Source organism: Archocentrus centrarchus, chromosome 24 (genome assembly GCF_007364275.1).
Source record: "Archocentrus centrarchus isolate MPI-CPG fArcCen1 chromosome 24, fArcCen1, whole genome shotgun sequence".
Lineage (NCBI taxonomy): Eukaryota > Metazoa > Chordata > Actinopteri > Cichliformes > Cichlidae > Archocentrus > Archocentrus centrarchus.
In genome coordinates, this window is record NC_044369.1 from 19,168,460 (window position 1) to 19,182,570 (window position 14,111).

The 14,111-nt window shown below is 40.6% G+C and overlaps 2 protein-coding genes across 2 annotated transcripts; one reads left to right on the forward strand and one right to left on the reverse strand.

Moving 5' to 3' along the window:
- Positions 1–1,315: 1,315 nt before the first annotated feature.
- On the reverse strand, positions 1,316–8,782 carry ccnc (cyclin C). The gene is made up of 12 exons (XM_030721287.1): positions 8,645–8,782; positions 8,161–8,267; positions 7,936–8,020; positions 6,579–6,648; positions 6,432–6,483; positions 6,275–6,330; positions 3,860–3,895; positions 3,686–3,777; positions 3,518–3,585; positions 3,342–3,421; positions 2,669–2,787; positions 1,316–1,802 (listed from the first exon to the last, which is right to left on the reverse strand). The coding sequence occupies exons 1-12, from the start codon at positions 8,674–8,676 to the stop codon at positions 1,748–1,750; spliced, it is 852 nt and encodes a 283-aa protein (XP_030577147.1). The 5' UTR covers positions 8,677–8,782; the 3' UTR covers positions 1,316–1,747.
- A 679-nt stretch (positions 8,783–9,461) lies between these two features.
- Positions 9,462–14,032, forward strand: LOC115774723 (glial fibrillary acidic protein). Its single transcript, XM_075074353.1, is given in 12 exon segments — positions 9,462–9,700; positions 9,885–10,050; positions 10,306–10,384; positions 10,387–10,436; positions 10,589–10,708; positions 10,829–10,924; positions 11,226–11,360; positions 11,455–11,565; positions 11,652–11,762; positions 11,855–11,979; positions 13,404–13,673; positions 13,794–14,032. Coding segments are annotated over 12 exon segments (1,554 nt in total). The 5' UTR covers positions 9,462–9,503; the 3' UTR covers positions 13,888–14,032.
- The last annotated feature ends 79 nt before the right edge of the window (positions 14,033–14,111 follow it).

Genomic DNA, 14,111 nt, shown 5'->3' on the forward strand with positions numbered 1-14,111 from the left:
ATTGTCACTTTCTAATGTTGATGCTCTGAACTCCAAGCTGTGCACAGTGCGCTTTCCTTATTTCAATACGTCAATCTTAGTAACTGCCACTAGGGGTCCTACCACAGTAGCTGCGCTGAGCCGACACTGCTGTTAGGTAAACGACTTTATATGACTTTATCTGGAAGATTCCTCAAAGTCCATTACACAAACATGACCCACTTTGTTTAGCAGACAATACACTTTATTACTGTAATGACCTTCAGAAGTTTTACTTAATTTAAAAATAACATCTTTTTCCTTTAACTATAAGTAGGAATATCCATGTAGGATGAAGCCCTTCTATTTTCATGTGAACAGCAACCACAGATGGAGCGTGCTGAAGAGGAGAGGAAAAGGCCAGAGGGCAAAGCAGAGCAAGGGTGGATCCCACTTGCCTCAAAGGATTTGCTGTCATGTCTGTTTTTATTCCATTAGAAGGAAAAGAAAAAAGAAAAAAAAAAAAAAGGGACCAAAAGAAGAATTATATGCAACAATACCAACGCATTATATAGTTCGCCTGAATGGGGACAATGTGCTTTGATGAAAGGCTTTCTCTTTAACCAGCAGCTTTTATTTTGTAAGGCTTTCAAGCACCTTGTTTTAAGTACAGCCACACACACAGCTCCCACTGTATTACATCACAAAAATATAGACATTTACACACATATTGCCACAACTCAGTGATTAAATAGATGGCAGAGGGCAAATTAAAATAATGTACAACCAAAACCTTGCAGGTAAACATAAAATCAGTTGTGATTTACTGAAAATTAAAAGCAATAGTTTTAGATAGATAAACTATACAACTAAAGAAGGGTAAATGGGGAAAAAAAATTACAGGGACACTTTTATCTGAAGCACACAACAGTTCATGATTTCCATCAAAGTTTCCTTATATAAGCTAAAGCATGAAAGGGAAAAGAAAAGAACCATAAGGCTATTTACAAAAGGAGGGCTGGGAGGGAGGGGGTGGAATTGTCATGATTCAAAACAGTAAATTCTTATATTCAAAGAGCTCATTCCTGCCCTCAAAGAGAAGCCTCTCCTGGGATTTCTCCTGCTGCAGATTACTCATCAGCCAGCACAGACACTTTACAGAGCAGGTGTATCCCATCACAGTACAGCTGCACAGGGTGATAACCAATCAGATCCACTTTCTAAGCTCAAAATCAATTAACAGAAAAGTCTACTGCAATCCCTGAGGAATTAAAACCCACCCAGAGTGGCTGCTCACACGTAGTACACAGACACACACATACACGCACAGTACTCGTGATCAAGTTTTTTTTTTTTCTCAAATCCCACGGAGGTCTGCGTGTAAAGACTCGCTCCTCTGGGCTGTTCAAGGACGTCAGGATCATCACAATGACAAGTGTCAACTGAACCATCGCATCTGCTCTCTATCAGGTTTCCCCTACATTCCCTCCCACCCCATTCCCCCCACAAGTTCCTTAGCTTTTAAGTTTATTTCAAGTCAGAGTAGAAAGCCTCATCGAGACGTCAACGCTTGCTGTCAGTGATCGGCTGTTCACTGCAGGATTTAGCGCACCCACTTGCTCAGTCCAGAAACCCATAATGACCAGACAGGGAGGAAAAGGTGAAGACATCTCTCAGTTTGTTGGGGGTCGGTTGAAGACGAATCTCACTCAGATGAATATTGTGACTGTTTCCTCCTCCTCCTCCCCAGGTCAACATTATGGATTTCCACAGAAGTACAGACGCCATGCTAAGACTGGCTGTATGAGTTGCTTTGGTTCCCATTGGAGCTCTGATCACTCTCACTGCAGACAGAGAGAAAATTAGGAGCATACAGCTCATTGAGAAAAAAAGCAAGCAGTCAAAGCACATGCTGTACTGATGAAAGCAGACCAACAGCAATTAAAAACACTAGTTGTTTAAAAGAAAACAACTATCGTCAGGCGACTCAAGCCTGACGATTCATCAGGGAGCTTACAGTTCCTATTTGCCAATATATTGGTATTGGCACTTATAACAGCTGATACAATTACTGCTTATCCTGATTGCCATGTGGCAATATTTCACAGAAACAAGCAAGAACTTCCTTGAGTACTTTAAGTTTGCATTTGTGAATGCAGCAACAAACTGTTCAGTGACAATGGGTTTCAGAAGTGTTCCTGAGCCCATGCAGTGATTTACCATTTGCTAAATTACTGGATTATTTGCCTTGTCCGTCTTGCATGGTGAACTCTACTAGATGGTCCTTATACTCAAACAGCTTAATGGATTTTGACTTTTAACCTAATTTTTTGAGGTTTTTTGGGGGTGCTGATAATTAAAATCAATGAGGCTATATTATACCCCCCCCCCCCCCCCCCCCCAAAAAAAAATCTGTCTCTGCATCAAATCACTGCATTTTTGGTTTTCATTTGCATTTTACACAATGAGCAAACATCCCAACTTCTGTACATGAGTTTGTCCTTATACCTCTACAATATAATCCTTAAAAAAAAAAACAAAACAAAACACACTACATTCAATGAAATCATGATATATATATATATATATATATATATATATATATATATATATATATATATATATATATATATATATATATATATATGTGTGTGTGTGTGTGTGTGTGTGTGTTAGAGAGTGAGTTTAAAATGTATGAAGCCAGGCATACCTGTTTGGAGGTGGTTTGGGTTTTGGCATTTTGTTTAGGACAGCAGCTATCTCCTTTCTATCATCAAAATTTTTCCACTGGTCATACAGCTTCAGAATAACACGGATAATCTCCAGGATCTTCACAAAGACACACACACACACACACACACACACACACACACACACACACACAGGTTAACTTATGGCAAAGACACCATTTATAAAATAAAAAAAAAAAAAAGTAAGTAAAATGGGTCATTTTCCTGTATATAAAATATATTGTAATCTTTATAAAATGAGCCTTTTTTAATGTAAAAATATTTATATATTAAGTGAATGATATGATCTGTCCGTCAGGGTGTTACATGCCTAAATCCGCTAAAAATGTCATTATTTTACATGTATATGGAACATTTATGTCGAACACACTCGCACAAAACACAGACGACAATAAGTTAAAAAAGTAACAAAAGAAAGTGTCTGCAGTTTTAATAACCAAGTCAACCTCATGATAGCTCATAACTGCTTGAAGGCAGGAAACCGATCAGCATTTACGGTGGCAAACTGGAAACAAAGTTATAATCACTCCACTCAAAATAGAAATAATGGGTCTGATCACAGTGTGGGGAACCTCATGAGTGTATGTATGAATGGGTACATTTTTACAACACTCAAAAAGATATCAAACTAACTTTGTCCATGTCAACCGAGAGCTCTGCAAACCACTGTCTGGCATCTTTCTGCTGCACCACACAGGCAACATGCAGACAAGCTGTGGGAGGAAAAGAAGAACTGATCAGGTTAATGCTTATTTAAAGTCAGTAATCATATTACAGAACAATCTGAAATGCATGGGGACAACTCTTACCCAGGGCTATCATGAAAGGAGGGTAGAGCAAACACAGATCTGTCCTGTACGTGTCATTCACTATTCGCCTGGTACAAAGACACGACAGGATAGACAGAGTGAAGACACACAAAAATAACTAAATCAAACAAACAAAAAGCAACAAATGTCAAGCAGATGGTGTCATACCAGGCCAGGGGCAGCAGCATGTCCTCCTGTCCCATATCCTGCACATACTGCAACAATGGTCTGTAGGGGTGGTACACAATCAGGCAGCAGTCCTGAAACAAAAAACTTCATCAATAAATCATCAACATAGCACTGTTAAACCAGTAGCAAAGATACAAAGCTTTCTGTACTCACCATCAGCTCCAAAAGATAAAACTCACATTCTAATATCTGCAAAGACACAAAGCAGACCTGGGTTCAGGACACGTGTCAGACACTACAAACTACACTGCTCAAAAAATTTTAAAGAGCACTTGAATCAGAGTATAACATCAATTCCACTTAATGTCTGGGACATTGATCTGGCCAGTTAAGCAGCAGAGGGAGTTGTTAATCAGTTTCAGCTACTTCAGCGTTAATAAAATTAACAACAGGTGCACTAGAGTAGTAAGAATGAGACAACCCCCAAAACAGGAATGCTTTTACAGGTGGAGGCCACTGAAATTTTTTTCCTCATCTTTTGTTTTTTTTCACTATTTTTGCATATGGCTGGGGTCTGTGTCACTACTGGTAGCATGAGGTGAGACCTGGACCTGGACTCACAGGTAGTTCAGTTCCTCCAGGATGGCACATCAATATGTGTCATTGCCAGGTTTGCTGTCTCTCCCAGCACAGTCTCAAGAGATTCAAGGAGACAGGCAGTTACGCTAGGACAGTTGGACAGGGCCATAGAAGGTCCTTAACCCATCAGCGGGAACAGCATCTGCTCCTTTGTGCAAGGAGGAACAGGATGAGCACTGCCGGAGTCCTAAAAAATGGCCTCCAGCAGGCCACTGGTATGACTGCCTCTGACCAAACAATCAGTTCATGAGGGTGGCCTGAAGGCCCGATGTCCTCTAGTAGACCCTGTGCATACTGCCCAGCACTGTGGAACTTGATTGGCATTTTCTTAGAGAATACCAGAATTGGCAGCTCCATCACTGGTACGCTGTGTTTTTCAGAGATAACAGCAGGTTCACCCCGAACACGTGACAGACGTAAAAGGGTCTGGAGAAGCCATGGACAAAGTTATGATGCCTGTAACATCGTTCAGCATGACCCATTTGGTGGTGAGTCAGTGACGTCTGGGGAGGCATAGAGGGATGCACAGACCTCTACAGACTAGGCAACAGCACCCTGACTGTCATCAGGTATCAGGATGAAAGCCTTGGACCCATTGTCAGACCCTACACTGGTGCAATGGGTCCTGGGTTCCTCCTGGTGCACGACATCCATCATCTCATTAGGAGCATGCCCCAACGTTGTCAGGCATGCATACATGCTGCATAATTTTTTCACTGATTTTTGGGGTGTCTTTGAATTTAGCTCTAAGCTCTATCTGATAATTTTAATTTCCATCAAACGATGTCATAGCCTTTCATTCCTAACACATTACCCAGTCCATATCAGTATAGATATCCAGCACAATTTTCCCCCACTGAGATGTGATGTGTTTTCAAAGTGTTCCATTAATTTTTTTGAGAAGTGTATTTCAACGATATTCCAAAGAAAATTTATGACAGTTTGAGGATTTGTGGCAAAACAGTGCATTATTTGCAGTATATGCATCAGAACTGTTCAATAAGCTAAATTCTTCTGATATAGTTTTGAGAGACATTTGCACTTACACCTGATTACATCATTGATCAGATGTTTTTGTGAACAAAGGATTCTTGGGCTGCATTGTTGCCTGGCTTATCATGTGCTGCATCACAAATGTAGATGAGTAAAGAAAAATCTGACTCCCAAACACTACAGCTTTTATCGCTGCTCTTGTCTGTGTGCTACCGTTACTCTATTTTACCATGTCTGCAAAAGCAGACAAAAAATTATGTTTGAGTCACAGCACCCTGCAAACTCAATCCCTGCTGTGGGAACCACTCCCTCCTTTTATCACTTCACGGTGGCCCTCTATAAATAATAATTTAGACAGCTTTCTGGACAGAGGGCATGTCAGAGCAGCACTGGTGATGTCCTGGAAACCCTGCAGTGATGCTGGATAAATAATATTCTGGCAGCTCACTGCACTTGCCACCACAATGAGAGATGCTGTGCAGGTCAACTGTGTGTATTGCTGCACACAATACAAAGCAATCTCTCACAGTAACTGAGTTTTCATCACAAGGGTGCGAACATTAGCTGAGGAATCTCACATATTGATTGACACTAATGTTGCAACAGTGTGATATAGTGCAAGACATTCTTGGTATGTTATAATGCAGCACGGAGGTGCATAAATTACTGCAGAAAAACAGTTAAATGTGATGCACAGGGTTTTTTGAATGGTTTGTCATCAAATCGTATCCATTTTTTTCTCCATCTCTGCTTTACTAAAATATCCTTTAGATAAGACTTTTAATTTAAATATTTTGCATGTCAAATGCACTTCTTAAAGATAAACCATGATTTAATGGAGAGTTTCTGTCCTGTGCAATTTACCACAAAAACTCAAAACAGACACTTGACCATTATAAAAACATTACTTTATCTTTCATTATTATGGTTTTGTATTTACTGATTTTTGCAATAATAATAAAAAAATGTTAACTGCTAAAACTGTATTTTTCTTACATGATTCATTCTGTAGGGGAACTCCTTTGGAAAGGCAAAGGAAAATCTTGTTTTCACTGTTGGAGAACCAAACAAAATGTGATTATACAGCCAACACTGCAGGAGAAACACAATTTATGTTTCCATTTAGAGAAAATGTTACTGAACAGTCACTTACACACAGATGTTGCTGCAGAGATCAGCCTGGTATTGGATACAACTCCAAATTCCTAAGAGGACATAAATGATTAAGCTCAGACAAGCTACTAAGTGGGAAGCTGAGACAGTAAGGACTTTCATGCTCAACTGGCACCACAGACCATACCTCAACTTTAGAAGCCAGGAAAACACAGGTAGGGGCCATGAGAACTGGATCTATACTTTTCAAAGAATACCTACAAAGAAGACATAGAAATTTACTTTCCTGTTGGACTAGCAGAGATTTGCCATACAGTCTGCCTTTACAAACATTTGTGAAAGAATGGGTTGTTCTAAAGAGATCAATTCATTCAAGCACAGTACTGCAACAGGATGTCACTGTTGCAACAAGCCAGTTTATTGCAATTAGATATTCTACAATCATCTTCAAGTGGCATTAATGCAAAGTATAAATGTTTAGAAGCCTCAGCAACTAAAACACTAAGTGTCTTTGTTGCGTGAGGTCGCCGAGTGCTGAGGTCCATTGAGTGTAAAAGTTGCAAACTCTCTGCTGACTCAAACCTCCTCTGGCATTAACATCAGCACAAAATCTGTGCACCTTGAACTTTGCGTCATCGGTTCCTATGGCGGAACAGCTCCAATTGGTGTAGGTGGCTCAGTGCTTTTGTCCATATAGTATATATATTGGAGATTAGCTTACCGTGAAGCCCACTACACTTTTTCCCTACAACCACTGGAATCTTGAACCTTCCAAGACATTATCCAGAGGATGCATTCAGACCATACATTAAATGGCCTTTAGTCCACCAGCTGCAGACTACAAATGTCTGATTTAGCCCATGGGAGAACAGGGCCTGGTAGCTGTCTGGAGAATTCACCAATGGGGAGAAGATGCCATGCATCTCATCTCATACACGCTCTACCCATATATCAACATGGTGCATTTCAGGTAATGAGAATGCGTGCTATCCACTTTAAAAATAAATAAAGAAAAAAAAGAAAAAAAAAAACAAATTATATATATATATATATATATATATATATATATATATATATATATATATATATATATATATATATATGACTTCAGACCAAGACAATGAGAAAACAGTTTGTGAGTTAAAATACAAAAGCATGAAGGGAAAAAAGGGAAGGTTTGCACTAGCTCAAGGTTTAAAGTTTGTACTTTATTCATAAAAAACAAGTAGCTGACCGTATGAGTAAAACGGAAAAAAACAAAATCAGAATGATGATATATTTTTACTAACACTGCATTTCTCTATAGGTACTCTGGCTTCCTTCCACAGTCCAAAGACATGCATGTGGTTAGGTCGACTGCTGATTCTAAATTGACTGGAGGTGTGAATGTGAATGGTTGTCTGTCTATATGTGTTAACCCTGTGATAGATGGGCGACCTGTCCTTGCACTCTGCCTCTCACCCTAAGACCCTGAATTGGATAAGTGGAAGAAAATGGATGGATACGTTATCTGAATTATATTTTCATCTATTACGACTTCTTACCTGGCATAGAAGCGTTTAAAGTAAACAGTTGCGGTAGCAATGACCTGCTGACGAAGCTTCAGGTGCTCACCTAAAGCCTGGATCACTGAAAGACACAGAATTAAATACTGAAAAAATTGAAGACTATGTTATTATCTACATCGTTCAATACGGATGGACTGTAGAGAGAGCGCAAATAGCGTACATCGGTAACATAAATTATAATTAGGCAAATCTAACAAATACCGTTGGCGAAGAAAATCTGCAGCTTCCAGTACTCCTCTTCTGTGAGAAACTTCAGGTCCTTCTGGCGCTCTTTCATCAGGTCCTGTTTATCCAGGACCCACTGCAGACTTTAACAGATAAACAAAACAATATCGTTTCAAACCACTCACATCAAAATGTGAGCAATGAAGCTAGCGGGCAGGACAACAGTAACCACATAAAGCTACGCGTTAGCCGCCCGCACTGCTGTCCCTCACAATAACAGAAAAAAAAGAAAGAAAGAAAGAAAAAAGCTTGCATGATTACCTTTTTATAGCATATTTAACCTTACTGGGCTTTCTCTCAATCTTTATTTATATTGGCTATTTTATAGCGTAACAGCAGCGCAGGAGAAGCTGTTAGCGTCGCCGTTACGATGCATCCGCAAACACAGCTAGGCCTCACAACAAAGACGGCGAATTATCAAATAAAGGTGTAACACGTTGAAATTTTAATGAAAACTTACTAATGAGAACTCTGCCAGAAGTTCCCCGCCATTTCGCAGCAGCTGAGGTAGAGACGTAAGCTTTAAATAGATTTTTACTCGCTTGTAAAGGAGCGAATAACAGATGGAAAGTAGTTAGGCTAAGCAGACGCTAGAGTAACACCGAAAACCTTCCGGAAAACTAAAGGGAGTGGTTCCGGATTATATTTAAAATGCTTTAAAATGTAAAAAGTAACATTTTTCTTCTTCTTCAGCAAGTGTTCATTTGAGTAGTATACAAATTTTAATTAAAATTGTGGCTAAAGCAACATTATTCAAACGCGTACAGCAGTCTGTGAGGTGAATATCACTGAATTAATGGTACAGTGACAAGTCTCATTTGACATTTTACATTTAACTAGTCTGATTCAATTAAAACTAGTAAAAAAGAAACAATCAACAGATACAATACCAAAAAAAAAAAAACAGTAAGAAGTGTCAGTGGTTCTAAATCTGTCCTTCCATCCCTTCTGTGTTTATACAATAAATATACAGTATTGCTGTAAGTATTCAAGTATATAGACTCTAAATTCAGATTTCAGGGCAATGCAGAGACACACATTGCATTTAATGAACCTTTCCAAGTAGGTCAGCTGAAAATGATCTCATCATTGTCATTAATAGTCTTTCAGCAGTCTATAGGTCTAATAAATTACTTGGCGTAAGCTTGACAGATGTTTGTAGGGACATGCACCCTTTGGTTGGGAAGGTTCTACATTCCACTGTAGGTGCTGAGGGAAGGGCTGAGGAGGATATAAGACCCCAGCACAGACTGGGAGAAAAAGTAAGTGACCAGTTTCCAGTCTTCAGCTGAAGTTGCACGAGTTTCAAATCTGCCACCATGAGCCGCAGTCCAGAGAGGATGTCTTCATACCGCCGTCATTTCGAGGGGACTTTGGCTGCCAGTTCTGTATGCCAGCTGCAGATGTCCAGTCAATCTCCCACCCGCAGGGAGACCTGCCACCGATCAGCCAGCTTCACTCGAAGTGGTGGGACGATGGGGCGCAGGGCTCACAATAACAAGGCACGACTGACCAGGTGGGTCACGTGTAAAAATTTATTTATGTCACTTGTGTTCAGATTTACCTTTTAAAGAAGTGTGAAACAAACCATCAATAATAATTTTCAGCCAAAAACAAAAAACTCACAATGGCGTGTGTGAGTGAATCACAATAAATCCTGTTTTTAAATCTTCTACTGGATGTTGTTTCTGTTTCTGTAGCAGTATGAGTATGGGAGCTCTGTGCTTTGGTATATCCATGGGTGGTGAGCCAGAACTGGACCTGGCTGCAGCTGCAGCAGAGAACCAGGCCTTTATATCGGCTCGCACCCATGAAAGGCAAGAGATGGTTGCCCTCAATAATCGTCTGACAGTGTATATTGAAAAGGTAATCAGCAATCCACCCATATAAACACAGAAGCATAATAATAAAAACTAACACATACATATAAGTCTATTTTCTTGTTGGTCTCTTTTGTTCATTTCTTAATGTCTGAATGTTAAAATGTCACTTAATTTAGCACCCATAGTGCTTCATAATTCTTTGAGCTGAAATGGTGGCACATTGTAATTGAGTTTTTTTTTTAACTTTCAGCCTACTAATAATTAAGTAGGTTTCTGCATCCTGGCTTTCCTGCTTTAGGTGAGAACATTGGAGTCAAAAAACAAGCAGCTGGAGGCTGAGATTGAGGCCCTGAGAAGAAGCTACGACACATCATCTGGGCTCAGCTGAAGGAACTAAACAGGGATGCAGAGGAAATGAGAACGCAGAGGGTGAGAGAGGCTGTTAAGTGACTTTTTATGTGGCAAACTGAGAGATCTGTTATGGTTCATTATTCTGGCCACTGTTGCACCATTTCACCCCTTTATTTGCTCAGTTTTTCTATTCTACAAGAGTTTGACTGTTGTATCTGTGGCCTGTACAGAATGTGTCTTTGGCAGCCAAGAAGGCGATGTTGGGCCAGTTGGACACGCTGAAGACTAAATATAATGAAGCTTTGGAGGCCAGGAAGAAGACAGAGTATGAGATTGAGGCTCTACGTCCGGTATGTATGACACACTGAAAAGTCACTTTGCAAAGTCCCATACTTTGAATAAAGCCATTTAGCATAATTGCTCATGAAAATAAATGTCTTTTATGTCCCTGTCGTTTCTGTTTTTCTCAGAATGTGGACAAAGCAACCTCAGCCCGGATTACACTGGAGAGGCAGTTGGAAAGCCTGGAGGTTCAACTCACCTTCCTGCAGAGAGTTCACAAAGAGGTAACTCATAACAGCCCCCCTGTGTATATGCATCAGCAATTTGTGGTTGGATGCCATTAATGTTTTCATTAGTGGTTTAATGGGCTGTTAAGTGGCTGGTTATACTCAAATCCAGCCCATGTTGATGGCTAGTATAAGACCATAAACATGGTAGTTATCCATATGGCTTGAAGACCTCATAGAAAGTTAAACAGGCAAGTTCTAACTAATTTGTGGGGCAAAGTAGTGGAATGAACCTGCTTTAATAGCACCACAAATGTTTCTACTTCATTTAGCATTTTTGTTTCTGATCCACTGCAAGGAAATTGAGGAGCTGATGCTGCGGATCACTTCAGCATCCTCTAAAGTGGACATCACCTTTGGCCTTCCAGACCTTTCCTCTGCCCTCAGACAGATTCAGTCGCAGTATGACAGCATTGCTGCCAAAAACCTGGAGGTAAATGGAAACTATTAAGCTGAAGTATGCTCTGACTTTGGAGAATTTGTAGCCCAGCTCTATATTTCTTTGCATTTCTTTCTGTGTTGTCCAGGAAATGGAGACTTGGTATAGAACCAAGTTTCAGGATCTTAATAACACCTCCAGTGAACACATTCAAAGTGGTCGAAGTATGAGAGAGGAAATTGCTGCTTATAAGAAGAACGTGAGTATTATTTTCTGTTCTAGTTTGGGTTGGTTCTACAACTTTTCTGCTTAAAAAGTGCTCAATATATTTATGTGTACAATTAGATCCTTAATAAAGAACATGAGCTGGAGGCATTGAAGACAAGAAATGAATATTTGGAGGCCCAGATCCAGGATAGATTGGAGCAATATAAGAAAGAGGAAAAGGACTTAGAGGTAACTAACTGACAGACTTATAAAGAGATATTTTCTTATTATCCCATGGCCTGGTCACAATATAACCATACTCCTCTGATCTGTTTCCACAGGATCACATAGAGGCAATTAAAGTGGATCTGAAGGTGAGCAAGGAAAAGATTGCTCTGCTGCTGCGAGAATATCAGAACCTCCTGAATCTCAAGATGACTCTGGAGGTTGAGATCACCACCTACAGGTGAACAAAGCATTACATTAGGTTTTAAGTGCTAAACTCTTAAAACACTTGAACACATGTGTGTACATCAGTCAACCAAATATTATGGCCACCTGCCTAATGTTGTGTTGGTCTCCCTTTTGCTGCCAAAACAGCCTTGACCTACCGAGGCATGGACTCCACTAGACCTCTGAAAGTGTGCTGTGGTATTTGGCACAAAGATGTTAGCAACAGATCCTTTAAGTGCTGTAAAGCTTTATAAATCGGACTTGCTTGTCCAGCACATCCCATTGAGATCTGGGGAATTTGGAGCCATGTCAGCACCTCAAACTTGTTGCTGTGCTCCTCAAACCATTCCTGAACCATTTTTGCTTTGGGGCAGGGAGCATTATCCTGCTGAAAGAGGCCACAGCCATCAGGGAATACAGTTTCCATCAAAGGGCGTACACGGTCTGCAGCAGTACTTAGGTAGGTGGGTGGTAGGTCCCAAGGTTTCCCAGCAGAACATTGCCCAAAGCATCACACTGCCTCTGCTGGCTTGCCTTCTTCCCATAGTGCATCCTGCTGCCAGGTGTTCCACGGGTAAGCAATGCACATGCACCTGGCCATCCATGTGATTAAAATAAAATGTGATTGATCAGACCAGGCCATCTTCTTCCGCTCTGTGGTCCAATTCTGATGCTCACATGCCCATTGTTGGTGGTTTCAATGATGGACAGGGGTCAGCATGGGCACTCTGACTGGTCTGCAGCTATACAGCCCCAACAAACTGTAATGCAGTGTATTCTGACAGTTTTATATCAGAACCAGCATTACCTTTTTTGGCAATTTAAGCTACAGTAACTCATCTGTTGGATTGGACCACATGGGCCAGCCTTCACTCCCCATGTGCATCAGTGTGCCTTTGCCACCCATGACCTCTTCGCTGATTCACCACTGTTCTTTCCTTGGACCACTTAGATAGATACTGACCAATGCAGACTGGGAACACCCCACAAGAGCTGCAGTTTGGACAATGAAATACCATGTGGTAAAAAATTTTCAGCATAACAATGATCCCAAACACACTGCCAATGGAATAAAAGCATACCTGGTGGCATACAGTGGAACACTATCAGTCATGGATTGGCCTCCCCAGAGCCCGAACCTCAACATTATTGAAGCCATGTAGGATTATCTCGACAGAAAACAGAACAAAAGGCAGCCAACATCCAAAGAAGAACTGAAAGAATGACAAAAAAGCCATCAAAGAGAGTTCAGGCTGTGTTGAAGAATAAAGGTGGCCATACCAAATACTGATTTCAAGCTCATTAGAATTGAACAAGCTGTTTTTGTCTTACATACTGCATTTCCATGTATGTCTGCCCATTTCACTAAATTGCTGCATCTACTTTCAGTTTTGTTTGTAAGAATTTTACCTTTCTTTCCTTCTGTTTATATTTTAGAAAACTGATTGAGGGGGAAGACAGCCGCCTGAGCACCATGGTCCGAAACCTCTCTTTGACTGGAGGCTTGCAACTCCTTTCCAGTGATAGCACATGTGCTCTTTCAGCACCTTCAAAGCTGGATGGATCTCCCAGTGACACAAGCAGTAGGGGCACAGAGAGAGCTGCAGGTGCTGGTCAAGTGGGAGTGGCCTCATTAGACACCCAGGCTGATGGTAACTTAGAGAAACAGGCAACAGTAATGTCTGAGAGGAAGACGGTCCTCATCAGGTAGAGGGTGGCTTTGGCACATGCTGGATAACACACGAGACCTGAAATACTTTCAGTCAAATCTGCAGTGACCAAACAATGCAGTAATCACATTCTTCTTCTGATCTCCCCTTTCCCCAGAACAGTAAATACAGATGAGGACACCTATGAGAGTAACACACAGGAGTGCACTATCATCATTTCAGGAGCAGCTGATGACACAGATGAAGAATAAACCATTAATTGTGTGAATCTTTTTGACTATATCCTGTGTGCCGTCACTCTGCTCTGCCTGGTCCCAACTCGGCATCAGCTTCTGCTTATTTAACCCTCCTGTGTGTTATGAACATGTCTTTGAAAGTAACAAAAATAAACAGCAAGCAAGCACAATTGTGGTTTTCATTTCAATCATAAAATGCTATTACAGTGTTACTTCATCGTAATAATAAAATACACGCC